This window comes from Neopelma chrysocephalum, unplaced genomic scaffold, assembly GCF_003984885.1.
Source record: "Neopelma chrysocephalum unplaced genomic scaffold, ASM398488v2 Primary Assembly neopelma1_61, whole genome shotgun sequence".
In the NCBI taxonomy this organism is placed as follows: domain Eukaryota; kingdom Metazoa; phylum Chordata; class Aves; order Passeriformes; family Pipridae; genus Neopelma; species Neopelma chrysocephalum.
Window position 1 is genome coordinate 1,546,855 of NW_020897716.1, and position 13,956 is coordinate 1,560,810.

Below are 13,956 nucleotides of genomic sequence, written 5' to 3' on the forward strand. Positions count from 1 at the left end.
AAAAATTATAAAATAAAACGTAGTCCAGGTAGTCTCCCTTAGTGCAAGGAGAGTGCATCCTGGATTTTTTGAATAATTTTGTAGGTGGAAAAAGGATGTCTTCTTCTACAGTAATGTGAAAGGGAATAGCTATTCCATATTAGACCTCATTTAATGAAATACAGCCATGGAAAATTTGGGATGAAGCATGTTTCCTAAAAATTTAAGGCTTAGGTCAGAAAAAAAGTACATACTCTAAGTAGAATAGAAATATTAACTCTAAGTACACGTGCAAGATAGTAGAAGTGCTCCCTGAAGAGGATTGAATTACGATGAACTATTCATGCCAAATAAATATTACCTGTCTTCTCATTAGAATAGAAGTCTTTAGCAGGATCTCTGAAAATTACAATATACTGGCTTTAGTAATGCTTTAGTACAGTAAGAGTAGATAAGAACTTTACTTGATACGTGAAAGGGAAAAAAACCCACAAAACCAATGTGCTTGAAGCTTGATCATTCTCCAGTAATTCCACCTTTGAGATATCACTACTACAATTCCATTTTCATGAATTCATGTGTTGTATGTGAATCCTAGAGTTGTTTACAGCAAGTATTCGAGCCATTAATTTGCCTCAACGGACTCATGAGATAATTTTTTTAAACAGGGTTTTCTAGCATCACAGCGCCCAGTCCCTTCATTTTTATCCAGCTTTTATGAATCATGAGTTAATTCTAACAAAAGGAGGGAGGGTTAGTGTGGATCTGTGGAGGCAATATATTCAGAGAATTCCAGTTACTGATAAGTAACCTAGTTTTCTCCTTCATAAATTTGCCTCCCCAGATCCCCACCCCCGAAGATTAACCAGCAGTAGCAATCCACACCGAGAGGACGGCTGAGGAGTGCTTAATTATAAAGGTACTGTGAAACAGTTCTCCTGATATGACCTATCCTCAGCGTCAAGAAAATAATGCTGGTAAAGGTATGTAGCTAGCTTTGTGTAGCCACACTACAAATTTGCAGAAATGGACACCAGCCTGAGCCAAGTTGAAATATTTGTCACATATCTAGTAATATTCTTTGGCAGTTATTTTTTCATCTGTGAATTAGAGGACTAAAAAAAAAAATCTAAAAGTATTTCAACATAGAATGCATTTTCAAAAGTTTTTAGAGTAAGATGACTTTCAGTCTTTGCAGTACAAATATCAATGTGTCCATACGTAAAATAATATATTGGAGGAACATAAATATCCCAGTTTAAGAGCTTGAAGTTTTTTATATACCGTACATTTGTTAGAAGAAATAAAGTCTTTTTTTAAAATAAGAGCTGGAATTACAATCAAGCTATTGTAAGTTCAAACAGAAGACATGCAATTCATGGAATTGAATTTTTTTTTTACTTTTCAGTTTGGTTTTTGGGCAATATTTTATAACACTCCTGTTATTCATAGATGTGAGGTAGGGATGTGAGCACTCTGAAACCAGGAATAAGTTATGCATCCAATGGTTTGAATTTAGGCCAAAGACTTGTGATTCCTTGTGAGATACCATACCAGTGGAGAGGTTGTGTTGTATCTGAAATACTCCGCTGTTAAGTGAATTATCCCAAATGTAAAGATTGCTACCATTACATATGTTGAGACAAAATGTTGCTGTCATCTTCTTTGCGAGGTAGGCCCTGGACTGTAGTAGGTCACGTCAGTATATCAACTGCTCTTATATACTGATTTTGGCACATATTTTTCTTTCCTTCAGCAGGCAGTGACTTAGTTTTATAGATATCAGACAACCTTTTAAATAGTTTTATAGATATCAGACAACCTTTTAAAAGAAGAGATGATGTTAGTGCCGACAGTAAGATACTTAGTGGAAAATGGTAAAACACCATGTAGTTCATGTGTAGCATGCTGTGTAGAGCCTCACCATATCTTGGTAATCATCTGTTCTTAAGGCAAGACTTTCTTCTACAGAAAGGGTTGTCCCATCCCCCATGTCCCAGACAGATTCCCATTAAAAAGTGTCATGCTTTTCTGAAACTCTAATATTAGTTTTATTGTAATCTGCATGTATGAAATTGTCTGTAGGTAGGGGAAAGGAATCACTATATTTAAAAGGAGTTTATGGACAATGGTGACCAGGCTTAAAAACCTTGCCAATATCTGTATGTTAATAATTCACAAATATGGTTGGCACTTTTTTTTTTGGAAGACCAATTCATCCTCAGCTGTTATTTCTGCTTGTATTTTTTTCCAATAGCATTATATTAAATTGATCCAAATTAATCCAATAATTTGAAATTCCCATATTTGAGTCAGCATACAGTGTGTTAATTTGTTGCAACTACAGAACAAAGTATTTGCTATAACTATAGTCTTTAGGGGGCTCGAAGTCTGTAAGCAATAGCTTTTGCCAGTATAGTGAGGACTAGTGAAGACTGAACTACCAGCTGGACTTGTTGGTAACTGACTCTTGCAGTCGTGGTTGCACATGGCAAAGAAAACTGTATAGTCATGTCATGTGGGCTGGGTTCACTGCTATAAGTATTCAGTGCATGTTTGTCCTCAAGTGAGTATTAGTTCCTAGCAGGAGACTATTTAATAATGTCATTGGTTGAGGATGAAGCGCCTTTCCATGATTATTGTTCTAGCCATCTACTGTACATAATTATTTCAGCGTTTTATGTGGTATTTCAGCTAATGTCTGTCCTCACATTAAAAAGCTAAGTATTTCTCATTAAAAATATGGTTCTATTAGCCTGAGACATTCAGGAACACATTCATCTTTTTCTAAAGTCATATCATGTTGTTCTGAGATGAACCAATATCCTGCCTCTGAACTCTGAGATTGTCACATAAATCCTTGTTTATTCCTATGGATGGCACAGCCTTGTATGTTTGCAGTATTACATTTCACCTCAATATTACTTTATTCCACTAAGCCCTCCTACTACCTTGTTTAGATGGATTATTTTCTTTATTGAAATTACCTCATTGACATTTCATGTTTCATAAGAAAAATTAATGAACAGGTTTCTACAAATCATGTTTCCCTAAGCGCAATGAGAGACGTTTTCCCTTTAATTGATTTCCTATTGATCATTTTGTTTCTGTTTTAGTCTTCTACCTTTTATCTAACCATCAGTTTAGCTCCCTAGGTGATGTCACTATAACTAATCAGTCAGAAAAAAGCAAAAAATAGCTTATACTGTGTGATCAGAAGCTTGATCCCATTCTGCTAGGGTTGCAGTGATGTCCAAGTGTATAATGCATTTCTGTCAAACTCTAAACACTAGTTTTCTTCTGCATTGGCTTATTAAATGTTTCCTGTCCCCTCATTTCAGCCTGTCTGATTGCCCTTATACACTTTTGAAGCAGTTATTAGGCCAGTTAGGGCTGGATCGCAAATACGTTCCATTATTTGGGATTCAGTTTGCTCATGAAATTTGTCTAATTAGAGATGGAAAACACTCTCAAACAAGGAACCCCGTAACATTTTACCATAATAAATTTCCTCAGTTCATTGCAGTTGACTTTCATGAGCTAGTTCTCCTTGTTCTTTAGTATTTGTCACTTGAAATAAAAAATCTTTGCAGAAAATCTGCTTTTACTTATGGTTTCATAATGAATTTATGATTATTTTAGTAATGATTAATTTAAAGCTATAGCTAAGGTTATAGAAAAATTTTCAGGATGGCAGTTGTGTGTACTGAATTTGATCCACATGTGAATATTTAAGTTTCCAATCTTTTTCTACTTTCTCTGATAGCTACACTCCGCTTTGTGACATTGATTGTTCACTTCATTTTCTCAAAAAAATACCTGGCTTAAAATGCTGAACGAGGCTTTTCAATAGGCCTGTGCAGCAGACATGAACTGTGTATCCGTACCAGATGGTACTTCTTTTGAGACTACCTGTAGTTGTCATGTTTTTAATAATGTTTCATTAGAAAAATTTATGTGGTTAGGTGTAAAGTCAGAAAGCAGACCAGAATTCACTTTCTGATTTTCATGTCACTACGTTTCTTCATAGTGGTTTTTTTTCAAAAACTATTTAAAATCTATTTCCATATCTTGTACTCTCATACTATCAGAAATTTTAGTGCAATAACATAATAATTTCATTAAAAACCATCTTCTCAGAAACCATAATTTTTAGCTTCTTATTAGAAGGACTGTCAGCAGAGGTCTCTGGAGATTCTTCTGATTACCTCATGTAGCATTAACATAACACTAGTAATTTCATACCTGAACTGTTCATAACTGAACAGTTGTCTGCATTGACTTCAGCAAACTTTCCCTTTGTGTTTGACACAGCCAGATTTTTGATGATTTTTCACGTGCTCTCCACTGTCTGTTCCTGAGAGGCAGTGGTGGTTATTAGTTATCCATTCCAAGGCTCTGAAGAGCTTTTCTTTCTTGATCACTTACAAAGTGAAAATTCTTTTGAGGATCATCATGGCTAGGCTTCGCGAACGAAGATTTGGGAAGGGCTCTACCCATTTTTCATGCAAGCGCGTTGGTGGCTAAAAAGGCCAATACGAGAAAGGCAGGTCCGGTTGCAAAAGACACAGCAGAAAGACTCCTTAGATGGTATATTCTGCAAGGCTCGATTCTTTCTGCGTTGTCTTTTCTCCTCAAGAGTGATCCTGCGTGCTTTCTCAAAAGCATCAGCAGCGTTATAAATGGTCTGTCTCCAGGCCTCCCGATTAGAGGCCAGAGTGGACCAGTTATGGTGATCAATATGCCCGAGGCTGAGTTGTTGCTTCAGGGAGTCCTTGTATCTTTTCTTTGGAGCTCCTCTCTTGCGGCAGCCAGTGGCAAGTTCACCATAGAGCAGGATCTTAGGGAGGCGGTGGTCCTTCATCCTAGAGACGTGCCCTGCCCATCGCAGTTGCGTTCTCAGCAACATGGCCTCAATACTCGTAATTGCTGCCTGTTCAAGAACAGATGTATTGGTCACATAGTCTGACCAATGGATGTTAAGGATTGTACGGAGGCAGCGTTGATGGAAGCGTTCTAGGAGACGCAGAGGATAATCACTATGTAAAGGATTAAGAAAGGAAGATATTGCCTCAGGACTGGATCTTCTGGTTAGTATGTCAGCAGAGTATTTGAGTTTTAAGTATATTTAACATCATAAGCTACTTGGGATGAGACACTGTCTTCCTGCTTGTGTAGCACTATCCTAGACACCTGGACCCTTTTAAGAAAGTATATTAACTTTTCATGTAACAAACTTGTTTCACATTTCTGAAAAGCAGTTTCACTAACCAAATGAAAGCAAAAGACTGAAAACAAAGATATATTTGGCTGTGGGATTCTGAGGCATCATTATTTTGCCATCTGCTATAACTTCACAGTCAAACTTGGGTGTTGCACTTTGATAGCTCTCCTGAGCAGATAGTCTGGAGACAAATAAGATAAAGAAATATGACAATTAAAAAAAATGTTCTAGTTGTTTCTGGGTTTTTAGATATTTTTTAAAATTGTTATTTCGAGCTCTTTCACATTTTTAAGATGCCTATTTGTTTCTGCTATGCCTTTGCATCTGTACCTTCTTGTTTCTTAGCCTGTCTTCATGAACCTGATGTTTATGGACAGCCACCTAAACATTTCATCTCCATGACAAAGTATGTTTCAGAAAATGAATGGTTCTGATTGATTCTGCTTGTACAATTCCAGGATTATTCACCAATCAGTTCTGAGCATCTGCACAAGATATCATAACTTAAATTATATCAAAGGTCATAACTGAATTCTTTTTGGAGATTTTGCAGTGTGCTTTTCCATACATTCGTCATAAAGTTCAAGCCTAGCTTTAAAAATTACGACTACCTTATAAAGCCTTGCATAATGAAAAGTTTAGTTAATTATTATTGTTGTATGCTTCAAGGCGATAATTCTGTACAAACATTCTAGTATAAAAGCTCATAAATGCAAAAGAAATTCTCATTATTTTAACTTGCTTCAATGAAATTCTTTGTATTACACATACATCACTCTTTACCAGAGAAAATACCAAAGTTTCCTCTGCATTATAATGTTTTGAAATCAGCATTAGTGGCTACATATTAAAAAAATCTAGTATTTTTGATAGATCGGCCTGACTTAATCCTTCAGAAATGTGTGAAAGTTCATGAAGATCTTTGTATGTGTGTTTCTGTCTGAATAAAGCAAGAACCTGAGATAAGGGTTACTGTTACTGTTACTGTGCAAAGGTTAGATCTGAGTGAGAGTAAATGCTTAAATCTTGTGGCATCGATAATATGCTTACACACACAATCTCTAGAGGTTATGAAAAGATCTGGCATTTTTCTGTATTCTGAATGGCAAAAAAACCCCAAAACTTGCACCCTTTTTGCTTCAGACACCAAATTTGCATAAAAATGGAGAGGTGAGAGCCATGAACCTGATGATATTCATCCTACTTAAACTGAGAACTGTTGTTTGGGATAATGAGGATCTTATGTTGTATTGCACTTGTGTGCCCAAATTCCACTGCAGAAGTAGGCAGTGAATTTGCCAGTTTTCTCCAAAGCTTTGATCTAATTCTGAGATGGTAAAAAACATACCTTCTTTAACAAATGAGCATTAATCTGGTAGAAAAAAATAAGGAAATGCTTAGCTTAACCACATCAGGTTAAGTCTTTATTTTGCAGTCTTAAATGCAACATTACAAAAACAGAGGAGAAGACATTAAAGCAAATCTAAGATTCCTTATGAGGTCTGCGTTCAGTATATTATTGTGTTAAAAATGTGAAGATTATCTTTACATTTCAGACTCACAGAAGTAAGAAATGGAATAAGTAATGTACTGATCTCCTCTTTGGAAAAATCTTAAATGTCCATATTCCTGAAGGGGTCTTGATTGGCTGTGCATCTATTAATAAAATCATGTTAGTTTATGGTACCAGGTGGTACTCCCCAGGTTCCTGACAGAAACTGAAGAAATTCTGTGGTGTCTGCTCATACAGGTTGGGTCATTACTGGAGAATTCTGTTAAATATTTTAAAAACAGAAGAGTCTGAAGGTAAGGCTTACCAGTACTAAAAAATTATGAAATAAAAGAGAACAGAAGATTTAGTCTGCTAAAGATGTGTTTGATATAAACAGTTTTCATGTTGTGATAACCTGTGTGTGTCCTTCGCAGGGGAGGAGCTGTGCACCGGCCTCATTTCGGGCTGTTCCTTGGACTGTTCCTTTGGCTTCCAGACTGACATCCACAACTGTGAGATCTGTCAGTGCCGACCACGGCCTAAGAAGTGCAAACCCATTGTATGTGACAAGTACTGTCCCTTTGGATACTTGTACGTATTCTGATTCTGAAAGTGTATTTAATACAATCCCTGTCCATACTGAAAATATGCAAAAATCCAGGCATATGTACTTGTGTTTACTTTGTGGCAAAGCAGGGAGAAATGCAGGAAAATAGATATCTTGTTACTTGATATGAGATTACAGTATTCTTCAAAATGGATTTTGATCAACATATTAAGAAACAGCAACTCAAAGAACAGCAGCAGATTATAAAAGCAAAGAAGTGCTTAAATTTTTTGAAGAATTTGACAAACAAGATGAGAAAGCTACTTACAAGTAATGTCTCTTGCACATAGCTTTTTAAAATTCTGTTTGCATGCTTTGATAACCTTTCATTTTATAGCCCATTTATTTTATTCAAATGATTATCTAATATTTCAAGTTTCTTTTAATGTTGATATGACAGCAGACTAATTTTAGTGAGACATTTCTGATAATTACTTTACAGAATTTGTGAAGAACAGTGCTATCTCTTATCTAAGTTTTTGTAAATGTGTTCAAAACCTGTATTTGTGGTGGAGTTCTTTCTCCATAAAAGTAGATATTTGTAGTATTTATTAGACTGTGGAATAGGTGATGAAAACTGAGCAGATCTTTTGTCACAGAAATTTCTTAGAAGTTAGTCTGGTAGCTTCTATGTATATTTTACCAATATATTTTATTTTTCATGAGTCCATTCCATGTTATTGCCTGCTTTTCATAACAGTTTAATTTCTACCTCACGATAGCAGATCTTCAGATAATGTTCATATGCAATTTATTTCTTTAGGATTTTTAATGAAGTTTACTATATTTGCAGCTCCTAGTGTGATACTAATACTCCTTTAATTTCTGATTCATTTCAGAGTTCTGTTTGACTCTTTTTCATAATTGCAGCAGGTTTTTATAATAGCAATCTTTCGTGTAGTGTGTCCTTCTATTAGTATACTGAGTAGAAGATGAGAGAGGAAAAGCTCTTTTTTAAAGAGCTAATAAAATTATCTTCGGTCATGTTGACTTCAAGAGTAGCTGAGAGTTATTTTCAGTTTCTCAAGTGACAGAAAGGAGAGCAGGAGGGAAATTACAGAAAAGCAGTGTCAGTTTTGTCTTCCCAGAACTTTTGCCCAGTGGCTTCAAAGGCAAGGATGGCTGAAGATGGGTAGCAGAACAAAAGAAACCTGAAAGACTGAGCAGAAATAACGTCTGGTTAGCTGTCTCAGTTTTTTAGAGAGGATAATATTGCTTACATTAAGTATCAAAGGAGTGAAGTCAATTAAAACAAGTACAAAGCATGCACAATTGTTTAAAAACGTCCAGGGAGAGTGAAGTTTGAGCCATGCCAGTGAACAGGCACAAAATACAGGTCTCCTAAAGCTGGGAGACAAAGAGACAAATGGTGTTGAGATGTCTGAAACTGAGGGACCTTCACGATGGAATCAGCAGGAAGGGTGGCTGGAATAAAACAACAGCAATAAAGAAATACAACTTACAACTGTATTCAAGAATTTACTGGAAATCGCCATATAGTCCTCTTATGCTGTAACTATTTCACAAGGGGCACTGAAATCCTTTGCACTAGCTTAAATTTGATTTTGAACTTTGGCAAATGAAAGAGAAAAAATCTGAATAATAGCCATCAGAATATATTTAATTGCTATTTGCAACAAAGATGGAATCCGTTTTTTTTTCCATAACATATAATGTATTGTCAGTAGCTAGTACAGGATGTGAGTTTAGTAGTGTCCAGACTGTTTACGTGAACATATATTTTTATTTCTGCTTTGTATTTGTGTTTTAAAATTAATGTCTGTTAAAATTGTTTTATAAGCTGATATATCAGCAGATTAGGCTATTAGATTTTGGAGTTTATGCTGCTTCCATATCATAGCTCTTAATTTATTGCCTGTACCAAGGTCAATAACTTAAAGCTATCAGGACAGAGTCTGAGAAGACTGCTTTCATCCACATGCTCAAGGATGTGAATGTGTTTGCATAATAGCAGAGACAGCTGGTATGAACCACAGAATTTTTTACTGTTTACTTAGTGTGATTGAGTATTGTTCTGTTTGAACAGGAAAAGCTTTTTTTAGTTTTAATATTACAAGTGCATAAATAAATTGTTATTTTCAAGACCACTTGCTTTAGACTATTCAAAAGTTATAATATGAAAAAAACATTGAGTAAGGTCTATTTAATGTCTTTTGTCGTTGTGTTTTTTGACTTATACTGACGTACCTTGAATATGTTCTTAAAACAAATTCTATGTGTTTTCTTTCCTTTCTTTGACTCCACTCTAGACTCCACTGGTGTCTAAAGCAATCCAGTTTGTTTCTCCTTTTGATTTCTTTCAATTTACTACTGCTGGTTTTCTTCCCTGGGAGTCCCAGTGTAGATGTCACACTAAATTGTTAAAAATGTTTTTCTTCAGCTGATAAGGGTTATTCTGAACTATATTTAGCAAAGTCATTTACTATTAATCAGATTAAGGTTAAAAAGCATAAATATTGAATCTTGCAGTTTGCTGCTATTCGTTTGAAGTCCTAGACGTGATAGAATGACACCTTGATCAGACATGGACTCACAGAGTATCAGATCTGACACTGACTCACTAAGTATCATATCTGCACCATTTAATAATTTGCCCAGGCACTCCCAGTCTCAGACATGCTGTCTGCCTCATTCAGGGGAGTTGTGGGAGTTTGGTGAAAACATCACACAGGTCAGGACTTCTCCACAGGCTAGCACTAAACACATAGTTTATCTATAAATAGAAAGCATTTTAAAAAAAAAAAAAAAAACAACAAAAAAAGTAGCATTCAGCCTCTTACACTGCATCTTGTAAAGAGCAGTAATTTTTAGTCTATAGTATCACGCATTTAGTATACTGATGTACAGAGGAAAATTACAGATTTCTGTATGTGTTTTCTGTATTTAAGTAAGCTGAAACACTCTTTTTTATTTTTTTTATAAAGTGTCCACAAAACATTTTCATTAGAAAATCTATGAGAACTATGTAGCAAAAAGCATTTTAGAAATGACAGCACATTTTAATGGGCATAGTATGGTAGTTGTGAGTAAGATAAAGATATTTTAAAAACACATTGATTCCAAGCTGATGCCAGTGTTCTCAGGAACCCTGTCTTTGGGATGAACTTTCCCGTACATTTTTGTACACCTGAAAAAAATTTGAACTTTAAACCCTTTTAAGCTAATTGGAAAATTGTCTTCAATTTAAATTCTGGGTTTACATGTAGAATGTAATTTAGTTATGCACAATGCTTGGCTGGTATTTTTAAAATTATGAATGTTTAATGAAGTCTTCAGATAATTTAATTTTTTAAAAATTGGAAATGGGCACCCTAATCTTGTCATTCTTTACAAAATACATGAATAATTGCACTGAATGAAATTAATAACATTTAAAGATAACTATGTATGGATCTGTTTGTAGGATATAGGGCTAAAATTGTGGCAAGAACTACTTTAGGATCATTTCACTTCAAGTCTTATTTTGGTGCTAAAATTATTTAGATTTGCAGTTGTATAGTATAGTACATGTGTTCAGTATACTGCTACTCTGCCAAATTCTTTTTTAAAATAACGTGCTGTATTTTAATGTTAACATCATAACAAGCCTGTTATGATCATTAAAAACATGGGATGTAATGGAAGACAAATCTCTATTTTAATGTAAAACTTCAGTCACAAATAGGAGATGAAAGAAGGAAGTATTAAAAGAAAAGTATATTAGAGATATAAAAGTTAAGGAGTAATCATCATGTTTGTGATTTTTTTTTTCAAGACTGTCAAAGGTTAGCAACTGGAAGTACTGAGGTTGTGCATCTTTAAAAAAACCAAAACCTTTTCATAATTGTCTGAAAAAAAACTGCTGAAGAGCTCACTGGTTTAAACTTTTACGTATTAATGGAAATAAGCATTCCTTTTGATAGGATAGGAAGACAGAGAATCTTCCATTCTCCATCCTACTGTGTGATGATTTGTTGTTCTCAGCCTTCTAACTAAAAATTAAATAAAGTTCTCTAGAGCTTGAAGTCAGGCTTTCTAGAGATCTACATAATTTATTTCTCCTCTATCCTTCTAGATCATGTTCTGTAACTTCCCATGTCTTTTCTTTGCTTAGTACATCTGTGCCTAGAGTTTGAATGGTATTGTCTGTCTTCCTGTAAAAAAGGCAAGGAAATATTCAGTATGGGATCCTCTAAAGCAGCATGTTTATGGTGCTGTGAAGAGGTGCTGTTAGGTGGTGCTCTAGACTTCTGCCTAGCTTCACCAGGAAGCTTTGGAAGCATTTGAGTTCTTGATTCTCTGAACTCTGTTTCCTGAAAATTTCTCTAGTTTTACTATTTCAAAACATGTTACTGTGTTTTTGGTACTATTTATATAGGTTACTGGCATTCTATGTGCTAGTTCTCAGGTGAGCTTTTTGTCTGCTTATTTAACATTTTTGGAAATCCCTCTATAGTTTTAATTTGCAAGATAGGAAATCCACTGTAAGTTACCTGTTGTTGGAGGAAAAAATTTAACAGTGATTTGTGTTATAAAAACATAATAAATATAACAGAATCCTACCTACTCCTTTGATATCTTCACAGTTGTAGAAGTCTTTCTTTGCATTTTTTCACTTGAAAAAAGAATGGATCATCAAAAGTAGTCATAAGCCCATACATCTGTATTATCTGCTGTGGCTTGAAAATGCAAATGCAGAGATTTTGCCAGTCATGTGGAAGGAGCACATGCCAGGGTTGGAGACCTGTACATCCCATAGAACCACTGAATCTAAGAGTGACAATTAACAATAATTTTCTTTAATTATCAGACACTTTTTTAGGGGATGTTTTTGCTTTAAAGATCATGACGTAGATATTTAAAGTGTCTTGCTGACCTTTTACAAATTATTATTTTGGTCATCTAGGAAGAACAAGCATGGCTGTGAAATCTGTCGGTGTAAGAAATGCCCAGACCTGCCTTGTGGTAAAATCTGTCCAATGGGCTTCCAGCAGAACAGTCACGGCTGTGTTATCTGCAAGTGTAGAGGTACGTGCAAGTGCATTACCACCTTTAATTACAACTTGTTTTCAAAGCAGTTGGAAAACAGAGCAAAAGAAAAGGAATACTGCACAGAATATGTACAAATTGAAATATGGTAGCTGGTGGGGGAGTTGGTTCTACATTGCTCAAAGGATTGTATTGTTTTGATGGTGTTTGTTATTATCTGTGTGCATCTTGGCTTCAACAGAAAGCCTCAGTTCTGCTTTCATCTCCAATTAAAAAGTCACAAAAAAATTGTTATCATTGATAAAAATTGGATCAGACTCCTAATAAGCAACTGCTAGAAATAAACTAGTCAAAGGCTTTTTTTTTTCAGTAGTGATGTTCTTCTTGGCTTCTTCACCATGATCTTTTCTTTACAAACAAGTTTTGGATTTGATAGATATCCTGTATATCGTCTAAAATGGGAGTGCTGTTTCTTGGACACTTTTCAAGCAATCGTAACGAACAATGAGTAGAGAGAGCACTTGCCCAGCAGAAAGGACTTGGTATTCTTAAGTTAAAAATTTCACACATTCCACATACCGAACCCGTAACCATGAAGTTCAAGGTGGATATTGAGATCAGATGTTCATTAGTTGTCTGCCTTATATTTGTGCTGCTTTTAGCATGTCTGTTTTTTAAGATATTTTCAGATTCTGTTTTACATTATTCTGGGTATTAGACTTCCTTCGTAGTTCATCTCCATGCTTTACACGTAATAACTTTTTGTTTGTGCTCAGTCTCTTTCTGATCCTCACTGCTCTTTCATGCTTACTTTCTTTGATTCTTACTTGTGTGCTTTGATTTATAGCTATAGTCAAGTAAGTTGATTACTTTTCCATTGTTTTGTGTAATGAGTCTATTCTTACCATTTTTAGCAGCTATTTCTTTTGCATTTTAAAAAATTATAAAATGTAATAGGATAAGCTATGGGAACATAGCACTAGAAGAAAGTGTATGAGTTCCTGAAGTCACTCACCTGTAGCTGAAGGCAAACATGCAAGCATATAAATCAGAAATATCCAACATTATCTTTTCTCTACATGACATAATACACTGCAAACAGTTATAACAAAACTTTAAGACTTCTAGCAAAATAAAAGTTGAAATGTTATAAATGTACTTTGCAGATATGAGAAACAGAGAGACATTTCACTGACATAAGCTACAATATATGACTTTTACTAGAAATTAAAATTTTAAAAATTAAATAAGAAAGGATAACTGCTGAAGGGCATCCCATTGAGATAATTCTTATCACTCAGCTTGTCATTTGTCTCCATGTTCACAATCAGAACACTTTTCTTTATTGTCGTGATGCCGTGACAGAATATATACAGTGTTCTCTTAGGTGTGCCATAATTGCATCCCAGACTATAAACAGATGCAATTCTTTGGCCACTAATTATGTGTATGCACACTGTGAAGTGCTTTCCTTAACAAGGGTGAATTTTAAAATAAGCACGAATAATTAGTGAAATTAACTTGATACCTCTCTAAGTATTTATTGTTGTCACGATCATAAAGATACCAAGCCATGAGAATATCATTTCAACATCATGTCATTAGCAACTTGTCAAAGAATAATTAGAGCAATCACCAGTATGTTCCAGGAAAAATGTGAGTCCT

At 35.0% G+C, this 13,956-nt stretch overlaps 1 protein-coding gene across 4 annotated transcripts in view; it reads left to right on the top strand.

The window, feature by feature from the left end:
- CRIM1 (cysteine rich transmembrane BMP regulator 1) overlaps positions 1 to 13,956 on the top strand; it is a 170,631-nt gene that overhangs the window by 137,468 nt on the left and 19,207 nt on the right. For all 4 annotated transcript variants that reach the window (XM_027681615.1, XM_027681617.1, XM_027681619.1 and 1 more), the window contains 2 exons: positions 7,130 to 7,286; positions 12,209 to 12,330. In XM_027681615.1, the coding sequence (XP_027537416.1) occupies positions 7,130 to 7,286; positions 12,209 to 12,330 (279 nt within the window). The remainder of the gene's footprint in view (positions 1 to 7,129; positions 7,287 to 12,208; positions 12,331 to 13,956) is intronic.